General features: G+C 42.1%; 1 protein-coding gene across 2 annotated transcripts in view; it reads right to left on the bottom strand.

The window, feature by feature from the left end:
• The window catches only part of pitpnm3 (PITPNM family member 3), a 90298-nt gene that overhangs the window by 1648 nt on the left and 74614 nt on the right, over positions 1 to 14036 (bottom strand). For both annotated transcript variants that reach the window (XM_085796142.1, XM_085796140.1), the window contains exons 11-19: positions 11009 to 11203; positions 10282 to 10430; positions 6007 to 6123; positions 3442 to 3558; positions 3196 to 3344; positions 2827 to 2976; positions 2429 to 2612; positions 2086 to 2214; positions 1500 to 1942 (exon numbers count right to left, since the gene is read on the bottom strand). In XM_085796142.1, coding sequence (XP_085652268.1) covers positions 1577 to 1942; positions 2086 to 2214; positions 2429 to 2612; positions 2827 to 2976; positions 3196 to 3344; positions 3442 to 3558; positions 6007 to 6123; positions 10282 to 10430; positions 11009 to 11203 — 1556 coding nt within the window. In that variant the 3' untranslated portion in view covers positions 1500 to 1576. The remainder of the gene's footprint in view (positions 1 to 1499; positions 1943 to 2085; positions 2215 to 2428; positions 2613 to 2826; positions 2977 to 3195; positions 3345 to 3441; positions 3559 to 6006; positions 6124 to 10281; positions 10431 to 11008; positions 11204 to 14036) is intronic.

The raw sequence follows: 14036 nt of genomic DNA, 5'->3' as shown, positions 1-14036 counted from the left end.
ATAATTGCAACGACAATATTTCCAAAACTAAAAACGAGTGGATTTCAAGCATGGGAGGACACTGCAGTTGTAGCTCATCAGTACTCACATAATCATAATCATGCTGCTGCTAATAATAGCACATCTTACACAGGGTGACACAAGAATAATTTTTCCCTCCTGTTGTTTTTGTCCTTTTATTCTTCTGGCCTCTTAGACGCAAGTTTATTTTTAAAAAAATATTAATGCCTCTGCGTAAAGACTGTAATGTATCAGGTACAACAAAGAACATAATCTAATCAACGTGGACATTTATTGACTTTGCCGGAACTCAACATCAGCGAGCAAAATCAATCTACGTTTGTGCCACTGCTTTATGGAGCGTTGTGCGCTTAAAGGCTTAACAAGCAATGCAGTGAAGTGAAATGTGAAAGGCTGCATTATTCATCAAGATTTATTAAATTCATGTTAATGTCCACTGCTGCTTATGTGACAGTGATTGTTATTTTTAAGTGGGAAACAGTAAAACAGCAATCTCACGTATATTGACAGTCTGCACTGCTGTGATGCTCTCAACACAAGTCTGTGTACTTTTGTCTTTTGGTACATTAGTTTTCACACCCATTATATAAAGCATTCTTCAGTACACATGAACTGTACTTGAGGCCACCTTTTCAAGTGGATCTGAGCATCGATCAATGAACCGTGGCTGGGTCCACTTGAAAAATCTGCTCTCAACTATTGTACACAGTGCTCACACTGATCAAACACACTGCACTTTGTACTTCGTACTCAGATCCAGGCCCAGGTCCCTGATGTGAGGGGCCCACATAATGAAAGAGCAAAATTTGTCTGCTGATTTAAACAGATTTCTTCACAGGCAAAACTCAAATGCTACCCACAATGCACAGCATCTTGCCAACCACTCTCTTTTTTTTAAATACAAAACTAAATAATGTGTCTTATTGCTTCATTCTGAATTTGAATTTGCCTCACATTGCTTTGTCCCAAGAGAAAACCTGCATCATGTGAAAGACATCTGTGCAAGTCCAGACGGAGATGAAACAAGCAGTTGGACGTGCTGTAAGTGACACCTGCAATATCAGTAATATTCCCTCACTGCACAAGACTGTGAGCACATGACAGCATCAAGGTCAAAAACGGAATCTAGTGGTTTGCAAATTGCAAATTGCATTTAAGTAATGTATTTTCTGCTCACCTTCATTTTCTCAGCCTAAACCTTGTGTTCAATCATTTGAAGGTAATGATAAAGAATGCCTCGAATGTAAGATCCAAGTTGTTACAATCTCTACGGACCAGTCCTAGCCTGGTCAGATGCGTACATGAACTGATAAAGCCTCTTGGATGAGAGGTGAAACGTCTTCCTAGACAAATAACCAAGTCCAGTTGCATTCGATTTATATTTCCTTGAGATAACTATGACCTGGACAAATGAGAATATTCACAGGCTTACAATCTCTAATTATAAGTTCAATCTTTAATGAACACTAAGATCTCACCTTGGCTCTAGACACTAAGACCTTTTTGTTCTCCTCTTCTTCCGTCCTCCTACAATCCTCGCATTTTGTTTTTGACGTCAGGGAGTTGTGTCTCCACGGTGTATGGAGGCTCGTCCCCATACACCTTGTCCACCGCCACCGCCTCCTCTTCCACCTCCGCCTCCGCCTCCTCCCCCTCCTCCTCCTCCACCCGCATGGTCCTTATCGGACTCTGGCTGGCTCTGGGCTCGCTCAGGCTTGGGGTTGGGTGTGCACGGTGGGTCGGGTTGTTGTACTGACATGGTCCTGCGCAAGTGGGTCCGCTTACACAGGAAGTCAGGCTTCGCTGAGAGACCAAATGATCCTTTCCTTAGGACCATACGAACCGAGGGAGATTTCTTTGGTCTGGCTCTGTGCCCAAACTGAAGCGTGGAGAGGTGCGCTGCGTAGCCCTCACATAGGAACTGGAGACAACACACAGAGAGAGCATTGTAAGGAGATGATAGTAAATAAGAAAACACAATAGTAAAACCACAAATTTCAACTGAGGTAAAAGACAGAAACACTATTAAAAAGAGATAAAAGCAACAAATGGAAATTGAACCACCTGGCACTGATTCTGGTACTTCTTCGAAGGTCTGCCAACAATATAAATCTGTGAGGGGCTGAGGCCGAGCATGTTGTAAACAGAGATGTCCTTCATGGAGCCATAAGCAGAGTTGATCTTAATGTGACACTGGTGAGAGAGGAAATGATCATTCAGAGATGTTTGTGGCATTTCAATGCAGCACAACCCCAGACTGAGAGCTTGCAGAACGCAGAAAGAGTGACACAGAGCAGAGAAATAGAAATATCGCTTCAGGGAGGAGGGGTAAAATGTTTCACATGCTTTTAAAGACAGATTAAATGCCCAGTTAATGTCAGAATGCTGCTGTGTCTCAGAGGTCTACCTCCTGTATTAGGTTCCTGAGGAAAATAGTCTTTTGTCGCAGGGGATCGTGAACCAGGCCTTCAGAGAAGAAGATCATTCCGTGGGGAAAATTGTGCTGCGAGAGCCAAGATACCACGCGCTGTTTCTGCATATCGGGACGACCCGTTATGTAGATGATCAGATACCCCAGGTCCTGCCAGTGCCTGTGTGTGAATACATAACATCAAAACGGTTTCAAAGATATTCATCTCAAAGGTTTTCCTGTAGTAGGCATTAACATGGGAAGGACACGCTTAAATGTGTAAAACGCTTGGCGTGCACAAAGGAGGACACAGGCACTTCTGAATTCTTACATCGCTCTGAACACTCACATGTGCAAACGCACTCACCCACGCACATTCAGAGGCTGCCTGTTACCTGACGACGTCCACGGCTCCCGGGCGGACCTTGGGGTCGCTGCCCATGATTGACACACTGGCAGCAAAAGAACCGTCGATGCTGAAGACCACACACTCCATGCCCCGTGGCAACACAGTCAGGTAGGCCTCTGCACTGGTCTGATCTCCCCTTGGGTTAGAAAAAGGAAGAAAGAGAAACTGCATTGGCTAAAACATGGTTGTTGGCCAGTTCAAGACAGCCTTTTATTACTGCAGCTAGAAAGCTCACGCACTGATACAAAGCACGAGCATAGGACCTAATTCAATGAGTCTCTCCTTTTTCTATGTCTTGCTACGTCTTATTAGATAATGCAGCACTCAGTAAAGGGCATGCTACATGGATGCTTACTTGACCACCATTTTAATCGGATAGACTCCCAGGCTGAGCTTCTTGCTCTTGGGTATGGTATATGTGACTCTACCGCTGCTGTTGGTCACGTCCGTGTCAAAGTGCACCCAGCGGCCAGACTGAGGTTGTGTCATCAGCAGGATGTCCACCTGACAAGGACAAAGTGAGTCACCATGTAGCGGTTAAAGTCAGTCTTTCACACACAAACCTGTATCGTCAGTGATCAATCATGGCCTTCTTTTTCACCTTTTCTCCTGTCAGAGTGACCATGTCCAAGGGGCCGTACATGAAGCGACCAACCAGAGTCTGAGGTCCATCCTCCGTGGCGATGATATCATTCACCCTGTGGTTGGCTGTGACATTCTACAGTGGACAATAAGGAGAATCATAAAATACTTCATTCACGACATTAATGTTTCAACCTTTTGTTGCAACAGTAATACACATTTAACCACAAGAGCTTTGACAAAGACACCAAGCAGATTCAGACATCCTGAGATTATTTTTTCACACATGTTGCTACTGTCAAGAATTAACTTCCATGCTCAAACCTCAGGAAGCTTGACAAGGAGCAACATCAGATGTGTGCATGATTAGACAGTATGGTGTCTGCCTGAGCCACCACAAAGCTCCACTAACATCACCACTGGTGTTTGTCCTTAAATAATGTGCTTTTACAAGATTTTGTGACATACAGCACTACTCAACATGACAGAAAATAGCTGAAGTTTTCTCCACTTTGATGTGTTGCATTTCCAGATTTCAGCGCCTGTGAAGCACATACCGTGCGACCTTAGAGAAAAGAGTGTTAACTCTCTGTTAAGCTTCCTCGTCATGTTCTTTTCCATTCAGTGACTACCTCCGAGTGAGCCAGCAGAAAAACACTAATCCCTAAATCTCTTCTTGCAGAGATGGTTGCATTTTAATAGCATATTATGATCACTCTAATGTCTAATTCTCAGACACTGTTGTGGGTCACCATGACAGAAAATTTCCCCAACAGACTTCTCTGCCATTTCTGTAATCTTTACTTTGTCCTGGAGAACTGCTCGGCACCCATGTTCTTTTCCAGCACATGGCAGACATACTGACAGTAGTTGTCCTGTAGAGAAAGTATAGCATTTCCTCCACAAGTGGAGCATGTGCACATGAGTGCTCAGTAAGCTAATGTGATCAAACAAGTTGTGGTTGTGTTACACAACCACACTGGCCAATGAGAACTGATTTAAAGGATGTGATATCTAACTTCTAAGGAAGTTTAACATTTCCAGCTGTTATCCTGCATTAGCTTTGTTAAATGGTAACTTTAATTTCTTTTTTTTATTTATTGAATTGGGACAGTGCACATTCATCAATACTGACGCATTAAGCTTCAGTGTAAATGTGCCGGACATAGCACAACTGCTAAATTTCAGCTGCTGTTTTCAAACGCAAGTTCTCACTTACCCACTGATAGCATGCATGCAGAAAAAGCAAACATGTATGTTCACACAAGTACAAATACAAATTCACACATAACTTCACAGCCCTGTGTGATGTATGGAGGCCTGACACTGTTCAGTATCTCCTGGAATTTCCCCAACACAGTCCACTAAATACTTGTGTGTTCTTATGTAACAACAGGAAAATAACATGTGCCTCAGTATCACCAGACTGAAAGACAGTGTGAAAGACAGACGGTGGAGAGTCAGCTGCCTTCAAAAGAGCAACATGTACAAAAAACCCAACAACAACAACCAAAAAAAAAACCAGCTACGCAAGTGGTTCCTCTCCAGCTGTGACAAAGACCTCTTACCAAACAGAGGAAGATCAGAAATAGGCGGCAAGCCTCTTGAATAGTATCACTCTGCAGCAGTGTATGCTGTGACTCTGCCTCCACTGAATCAGCACAGAGCAGTTCTAAATCTCTGTACAATGAATTGCATTCAGGACAGGGCAACTTGTCACAGCTGTTTTCCTTGAAGCACTTACATCAGAGACACATGACTTGGCAGAGGTGAGGCATGAACAAGATGACACAAGGAAACCGTCATGGCCCCATTTATAGATATGTTTTCATGGCTCTCTGGTTCTATAGCCTCTTGAAAAGAATGCAGTCACTAAATTCTTTAGTCTTTTAAAATAGCAGATAAAAGCAGCGTTTGGTGGATAGCAAACCCTGGACCCTGATTGTTCTACTCTGCACGGCTCAGAATCAGCAGGAAATTGTTTTAACCCTCCATCTCATGGATATGTGTGGCATGACATGTCTGTGTTGCTATTGTTAAGGATGTGTGATTGTTATTGTGTTGTGTATGTCTGCACCTGTACTGACGTTCTCCTGCATTGAAGTTCCTAATGGAAAAATAAAGTGATTTTGACTTTGAATTGTCTGTCTGCCTGCTTGATTCAAGGTGAATGTGTAGGACTATTTCAAGAATCAGGCCACAGCACATTCACACAGACTGCACAGCTGAAGCACTGCAACCTCTGGAGCTATTGATAACTCTATTTTTAGTGTGAATGAATGCAAGGCCACTGCATAATAAAAGCCAACTTGTGCTGTTGTGGATGTGTGCGTATGCATGTGTGTGGGTGTATTTCTGAGATTGAGGTAACCTTGGAGACAATATCCTTGGTTGTGTAATATCTTACCATCCAAGCCAAAGTGTTATGTCAAAATATTCATGAGTTTGTTCACGTAAAGTTTGCGTATGAGCTTCTAAAAATGATTTGAATGGATTTCATATTTCTGTTAGCGATTTTGCAACCAGACTAAACTGGGACAAAAGTATATTTATATAAAAAAGAACACACAGACTACTTTATTACCCTTAGTTTGACATGTGTCCTTCTTCTGAGCCATTTTTCTCGTGGGCTGGAGGGAGAGAATGGAGCCGAGTCCAAATGGTCCGCTTCCTGGGTCTTCACACAGTCACACCGCATGAGCTGCCAATAAACACAGATGCATATAAAAGTGGGCATACGCAAACACAAGCTAAACGTAATTAAATAACACCTCCCTTGCATTTGTACAGCACAGGAGGAGCATTAAGCGTGGGCTCTGTCATGTCTCTTTGTTTCCTTTTCCATTTCCTGTTTTATTCAGATTTTCACCTCTTGTCTTGTTCCAGCTTCCTCCCTCCTGTGTGATTACCTGACCTCCATATAATGTGTTGCACCTGTGTCTCATTGTTTCCCTGGCCCCAGTGTGTTTAGTCAGTGTTCCCTCCACTCTGTGCCAGTGTTGTCTTGTTCACTTGTGTCAGTTCTAAAGCCTTTTTCAACATGTAAATTTAACCTATTTCTGGTAAAGACTGATCTATCCAACTGAGTTTGGTTTAATTTGTTGACCTGCAGAGCCAACATACAGTAAATGACCCTTGACCCTTTCGCCTATCAAAGAGTGAAGATAATAAAACAAAAGAGTTTCCACCAAACTCTCTAAGATTCTCAAGACAATCACATCCAATTACAGAGTGTGGAACATTTATTCGAATTAAAGGGACTGCCCTTAACTGGTTGAGTCATATTGCTGATTTCAGCATTATGAGGAAACACTTTAATCGTTATGCAGATGATGATCGATTGTAGTTATAAAGGAAGACTGGTGAAACAAGTCAGTTGGCAGAATGAATGTCTTGTAGTTTTATTTTTGGCTATTAGGGTAAGACAGAACTTAAGTTATTATACTTGGCCACAAACACCACAGACATAATGATGATACAGTATAGTTACTCTGGATGCTCTAGCCTCCAGCATCACTGTGAGAAATCACAGTGTTATCTCTTATCATGGTGGACCTTAAACTCTCATAGAAAGCAAATTTTCCATGTTAGCTTCACTACACTGGCTCCTTATACAAGCCATCCATCCAAAGAATTGAATCCTACACAGAATTTTCTTCTTCACCCACAAAGCCCTTTATGGTCGGACGCCATCATATCTCTAGAGTCTCAAAGAGTAGAATGGGAGGCAGAGTCTTCAGCTGTCAGGCTCTTCCCTGTGGAACCAGCTCCCAGTTTGGGTGCTGGATGCAGACACTCTGTCTAAGTTTAGGAGTAGCCTTAAAACTTTCCTTTTTGATATAGCCTGGAGTTAAGGCTGGCTCAGACTTGCCTTGATCCGTCCCCTAGTTATGCTGCCATAGGCCTTCTAGAGGATGTCCCTTGATGCACTGAGCTCCTGTCCTGTCCTCTACCTCTGCCGCTGTATACATTCATATTCCCGTGACACTTGTTACTAACTCAGGCTCTTCCATCCCAACAGGTTAGTGTTTTCTCACCTCACTCCTCCTGTCTCTCTCTGCAAGTATTTCTGCCTCTAGAGCCACTGTGCGACCCTGCTCCACACCCACTACTATATTATTATTCATTTTAGTATATTAATTATTTTTACGTGTTTTGATTTGTCACTATATAAATTTGACTTTACTAGTCTCACCTGAGCACTTCCTGCACATTGAGTGAGGAATACAAAATAATTACTTGGAAGATTTAACTGCTGAAGCCTTGAAATTAAATCTGCAGTTATGTTTAGGGATCATAAATCACAATTCTAATGGAAAGCCATTGTGACAAGAGCAACACTGACGCAGATTAAGGGCTAAGGAGTGCTTTGGAATACTCAAATGAAAATGACTGCTCCCTACTTGAAAGAGGCCATGCATATTATTCTTGCCTCAGTCAATGGGTGGCTTGGACCTCCAGACGATCCGTGCGTCTGGTAAAAGAGGTTCTCCCACTAAGTACTGTACACTGAAAAAAAACTTGATTTTAGGAAATTACTTTCTGCACAGCCCTTAAATTCCATGACGGTCTTTTAATACGGTACAGCACCAAGTGGAGCTGAAAACCACTGAACCAAAATAATGATCTTCAAGTTTATTAGCTTTCTGATGGCGTCGATAGCACTTCTTATTTCCTATATGCTCTCCTCATTCCCCTCACGTTTCCTCACAAAGACATGCTGGAGCAGACAGTGGCAGGGTGGAGAAATTGTTCTTTTCTTTCTCCTTGGGGAACTCTGCTTTCTAATGATCAAGTTCAAAGACTGCCAGTGTTTCTAATGCCTCTAACAGGACATGACATGGTGTGCTTTTTCTTTTTTGGGTCCTGCTCTTAGTTGTTGTCTGAGGATTTGGTTCACATTACAGTCTTTCAATCTGATGCACAAATACACAAATACACAAATGCAATCACTGTTAAAGACATGATATTTCATGAGCAGCCAAGTGGGTAAATGGTTTAATTCCTACTTAGTACTGGAAATATTAGACTAGAGACACCATGAGACCTCTGATCAAAGGTTTCAAACTCCAAACTAACTCTTTATGCTTCTTTAATTTCTGCAGATTTAAGTCATGAGTTTTTACAATTATCCATAAACCAGCCCCAACTACATAACTATGTAAACACACCGGCCTTGATGTCTGTCTATATGTTGAAGTTTCAACCCATAAGTACCCTACAGTAGCATTATTATATAAGTAGCCACTGCCCCACCCATCTTCAAACTCCACTTTCATCATGTTCTCAACTACACACTTGTATTTGCATTTTGTGTCTGTACATGGTTGTAACGCTAACATGTTGACAATATCAAAAACACCTGCCAATGTTTTCAGAATTCCCTCTGTGGTAGTTAGTCACACACAAAAACATACACACAGTCTCAGAGGGTGAAAACAATACAAGCATCACGCTGTTGCAGCTGGTAAGCATTTAATAAAATGGCCCCCACTTGTCTGGGGCTCAACTGTGAGGTGTGAGATGAATGCCAAACATTTCCACATAAAGTGTGCTAACAGTGGTGGTGGTGGTGACCTTCCCTTTGTTTTGCAGACCATTACGCAATCTTGAATCACTCATCGAGGCTAAGTCAAGGTAAAAATGGGCCTTTACATCATGTGGCTTGCTGTAAATCCACACGTCACGACTCAGAACCAGATTGTGCCTTAAAATTACTTTACACAAATCAATCAGTGAATATCGGTATACATTACACAACTGACTTTGTCCACAGCTACAAGTATTGATGGTGTTACTGGCTCCCTGCCAGACTGCTGGTAATAACATATTCAGTGAGTCTCATGTGCAGTAGCAGCCCTTGAACAGCTAAGCAGCATCTTTCTCCAGTGCCGTGTTGCTTGTGGGGCAAGACACCATTAAATGAAAAATGAAAACAGCTGCTCCACAAGCCGCAGCATTTGGAGATGGCAAAAGAGAAAAGTCATTAAGGATGCAGCATCTAACACATGCTGAACATACTATAAATTAAATGAAAGGTATTACCAAAATATCCCTGCATGTCAAGGCCAGTTTATATAATATGTTCACAATAGGACTGTTGAATCTGTCCACGACCTTGCTTCTAAATTAGCAGATTTATATAAAGGTATTATAATTCAATAATTATGTACAATAGATTTATAACATTTAATTATGATATGATATAAAAAATGTGTTTCAAAATGAACACCCTGTCCAGTGTCTTCACCTCCCACCTCCTACAACGTTCTTGTTGATGGTTTTGTTAAATTACAGTACAGCCTGAAACATTTCCCAGTTCATCTCTCACAATAATAAATGGTTGCAGCAGGGGTGGGAAGTCACTTCCTGCTGCTCTCATTTGGGTGTGACAACATGTAACACAACAAACAAACGTGGAGGCTATGGGCTTAGAGCAGAACACGCCTGATACATCAAGGAAGACAGGGTACACAGTCAAACTTATGGCCCGAACAAAAAACTGTGCTTGTACTGTCCTCTGTTTCTTTGTTTCATCTATTTTCTGAGCAGCGTGCTCAGAAAGCCTCCCCACCTTTAATTTAAGAAGTTCAGGCTTTTGAGATACGGTTCGGCAATTTCTTTTCTGCAAATAGCTTTGCCTTGCTGAAATGTCAGACTGAAACAGCCTTTAGATGATGTGTGAGCTAAAGTATACTTATAAATCACAGAAAACAACTCAAAACTTCCTATACAGTGTATGCTATGCTAAAAACACCTTCCAAATGTAAATGTGTGGTATTTGCAAGTGATGACAGCTGTCCCAGAGTATGAAACCTGCTGAGAAAGAAAGGTAAGGAGGTAAATAAGGCTCTCCTACCTGTCGGAGAACAAAAGCTGCTACGTCGGTGGACTCCCAGTAGGAGGCGTGAAAAAGATGCGGCAGCGCCACCGTTGGGAAGGTGGTCAGCACATCAGGGCAGTACAGAGCAAAGTCCAGCCTTTTGGAGCCCCACCAGCTACCGGATACTAAAACACACAGAGAAATAAAGACTGTGTTGAAAAGTAACCGACTCAATTTACTAAAGGGTACTTCAGTGCAGTTTTGAAGTACTTCAGTCATCAGTCATCCAGGTCATGTTATTTCTAAGAGCTTAGAGCTCTAAGAGCTAAGAACTGTACCAATAGGCAGCTAGACTTGCTTGATGTTTTTGAGATGCTTCACCTCTCATCCAGGAGGCTTCTTCGAGGGGCAAGCTGCAAATTATAACTTGTCCCTGCAGCAAAGCGAACACAAGAGCTACCGTCATCCACAAAGGATGATCTCATGCACCTATGATTATGCATAATGAATGATTTTGCTTAAGTTACCAAGGATAAAATGCTCACATTCTGAATTATCTGAAGAGCATATTGGACAGCGTTGTTTTTCTGCATTTGCTTAAGTAAAGGATCTAAATACCTCCTCTTACACTGAATGAGGAAATTAGAGGTCACCTTAAGAGCTGTGAAACCTCATGAACTTAACTTCATCTCAGGAGATTATAAATGAGACAAAGACAAGAGTCCTTTCCTTTTCTCCTCTCCTCTCCTTCCCTCCCACTCACTGTTAGCAATGGTTTTTCCTAGCTGGCCCATGGAGCAAACTGACGTTTCGCTTTCCAAGCTGGTCAGACTGGCTCTGCGACCTCCCTCTTCTCCTCCTCCTTCAGTCTTTGTCTCAGAGGGCTGCTGTGGAGCTGGACCTCCGTGGGTTTGCTCACCTTCCAGAAACACGTTTGGATGGCCTTGGATACTTTCCTCTAGAGGGGTGGGAAGGGAAGAGAAGAGACAAGGACAAACAAGGAGAGATGAAGGCGGGAGATGCTTTGATCACACAACAACTGGCTGGCCTCAATCTTTAAATCAATGCTGGTATTTTGCTTAATAAGATAGATTCTTGCTATGTTTCCATTTGCTTCTTCTTTCAAGGAGGAAATCCAAGACAAGCACTAAGTAGGCGTACAATGTCAGATACTGCTTTTACTCTTTGGGGGTTGAATCCATTTGTATTGGCTTTGGAAGTCCCAAAAAGCATCTTGCTCTGCGCTCCTGCTGACAAGAAGAATAATTTATCAGGCTTAGTTCTTCTCTCCTACCGGCTTGTCTCTATGCAGCTCTTCCCTATTTGTTCGGTGATAATACTGTATATTAAGAAAATTTGAATTTTCCCCAGAGACCTGGTTCCACCAGGAATCATGGATCCACTTGCAATTCCCTGAGATGCAGAGCGCTTAGAAAGCACATCTCGTCAATAATTTAATCATTAGAGAAGCAAATGTCTACCAGATCAGCTCAATAGCACATTTGGGCTAAATCCTACAACATCATGGAAACAAAAGGAAACTCACACTGAATGTAATTAAACTTCTACCAAACACAGGAAGCTGAAAAACACAGCAGCAACATCTTTCTTTGAAAACACCCCCACACCATGTTCCTCCAACCTGAATTATAAGAAAAACTTTTTTTATTTCAGCCTGACTCAAGAGAGTAGTCATTATCCTGTCAGCTAGACCTCCTATGTTACTGTTATGACAATAGAAAATGGTTTGACTTGCATCTGCAATGCCGCTGAGATGCACAGTGTGCAACTAAAGAAATGTTGATGACCTATGAACCAATCCATGCCTCGTCAAACAATTGAATGGAAAGCAATCTAGACTGTATATTTGTATGTATGTCACATAAAAGCCAAGAGTCAAAGTGCAGGTGACCCCACTTGAGTATCATGTTATCTGCTCTCTGGTATTTACTGTAATACATATCAATCCCCTGTGATGGAGTGGATAAGAGGAGGAATACTGAGAGTGTGAGCAGGGAGCAGCATGGTTTAGGAGAGCTGAGATGAAATGAGAGTGCGTGTGCCTGCTTGCCTGCCAATGTCGGCCAGAGCACATCTTTCATGGGAGCTGCATCTCTGGAAAGAACAAATTCTCCCAACAGCTTTCCTACAATTTTCTGTGTTTACATGACTTCCTCTCGCGTTAATCACAAACGATGTGTGTGCCTACATGCATTCAATACATGTAACTGGGGATGGGTTTGTATGTGTCAAACACCCAGAATGGTCCGTTTGGCGGACGCAGTGGCCCAGTTATCGGCAGATTAACCCCTTATCTGCTGACTAGTTGCTGTGGTTCCAAATACAGTGAAGCATCAGATGCAACCACATGTTGCACGACTTGTCTGTGATGGATTTACGTCTGCGGCAGAATACAGATGAAGAGACGTGACAGAGAATCAGATGTGATTAATACATCTACACAGTGAAGGCAGAGAATAGTGCACATTAGGATGAGGAAGATGGTAGAATCTGACATGTACTGTGTATCAGTGTCAGAGAGAGAGAGAGAGAGAGAGAGAGAGAGAGAGATGGCTTTGTATGAAAAGACACATACTACAAATTGAAAATTGTTTACCTAGTTTAAATTAGTCTACATCAGGTTTAAAAGATGACTGATCAAAAATTGAGTGTAATAAACACACAAACTGGGTGCAGTCCTGCAAAGAAAAGGCACTATTAAGGTGTTGTGTACTTGTGTAGTGCTGGAAAGTAAAGGTTTTTCAACTGAATCACTCAATATATGGGACTTTGTGTGGTAATGACATACAGCTGTCGATCAATATATACTAGAGCATATTTTGAGTGTTGGTTGGACAGAAAAAAACGTTTAAAGACATGACTTTGGTTTTTTTTTGTGTTTTTTTTTACTATTTTCTCTGCAATTAGTGTGTGTGTGTGTGTGTGTATGGATTCAAGGTGAACGATGTCTGCTTTCTATCTGACCTGTGTGTCATCATATATGTAACAGCGCCAGTGCCCAGGCGCTTTGTAACTGACCGACTCCTATTGTCAACTGCACTGGCAGTATTTATGTCCTTTGTACAGGAACTATTGTCCTTTTTTTTATGTGGCCGTACATAAATATTTCAAATGTGTATGGATTCAAGGTGAAGAAGATATAGTGGTTGAGTGTTGGAGCGACTACCTTGTATAAGAGTTGCCTTGGAATATATGAAGTGCTACTTGTGCATACTACTGGGCAGGTATCCCACTGAGGCGCAGTGATGAAACTTCTTTTTACAGGTTTGACATGTTTTAGAGGTTACTGAGATGGAAACTATTGGTGAAAGATTAGTATTCACAGCTGATCACAGATGCCCTGCCTCTCTCTCTGCTCTAAGGTATATACTGTACTGAATACTTTACAGTGATTTTCTGTCAATTACAGCTGCTCTGAGCTTTTTAAGAGACTGAAAGGATGTTCATACACATGCATGTTCCTCCACTACAATCTGTTATCATCAATAAGCTCTGCCTGCCACACACCTCTCAGCGGAGTCTTATTCTCATTCAAGCTCAAGAATATTAGCACAAGAGAGAGAGAGAGAGAGCCCTTACTAATGCATTTTACTAAAAATTTCAAAAGATATATGGCGAGGAATACAGCAGAGCGAGAGGAGCATCAGAAAAGTGCAAGGGCTAGCAGGAGAGACGAGGCTGTGTGGCCACACAGATAGACCCGAAGAGGGCTAAAAGGACGAGCACGTGCACGCAACTACAGTCTGTTTGAGAGTAGAGGAAGAAGCAAA

The sequence above is a fragment of the Trachurus japonicus genome, chromosome 13 (assembly GCF_045865225.1).
Source record: "Trachurus japonicus isolate A0001 chromosome 13, Traja_1.0".
Classification (NCBI taxonomy): domain Eukaryota; kingdom Metazoa; phylum Chordata; class Actinopteri; order Carangiformes; family Carangidae; genus Trachurus; species Trachurus japonicus.
Note: the sequence above shows the minus strand (reverse complement) of the source record. Positions and strands in the feature narration are given on the sequence as shown.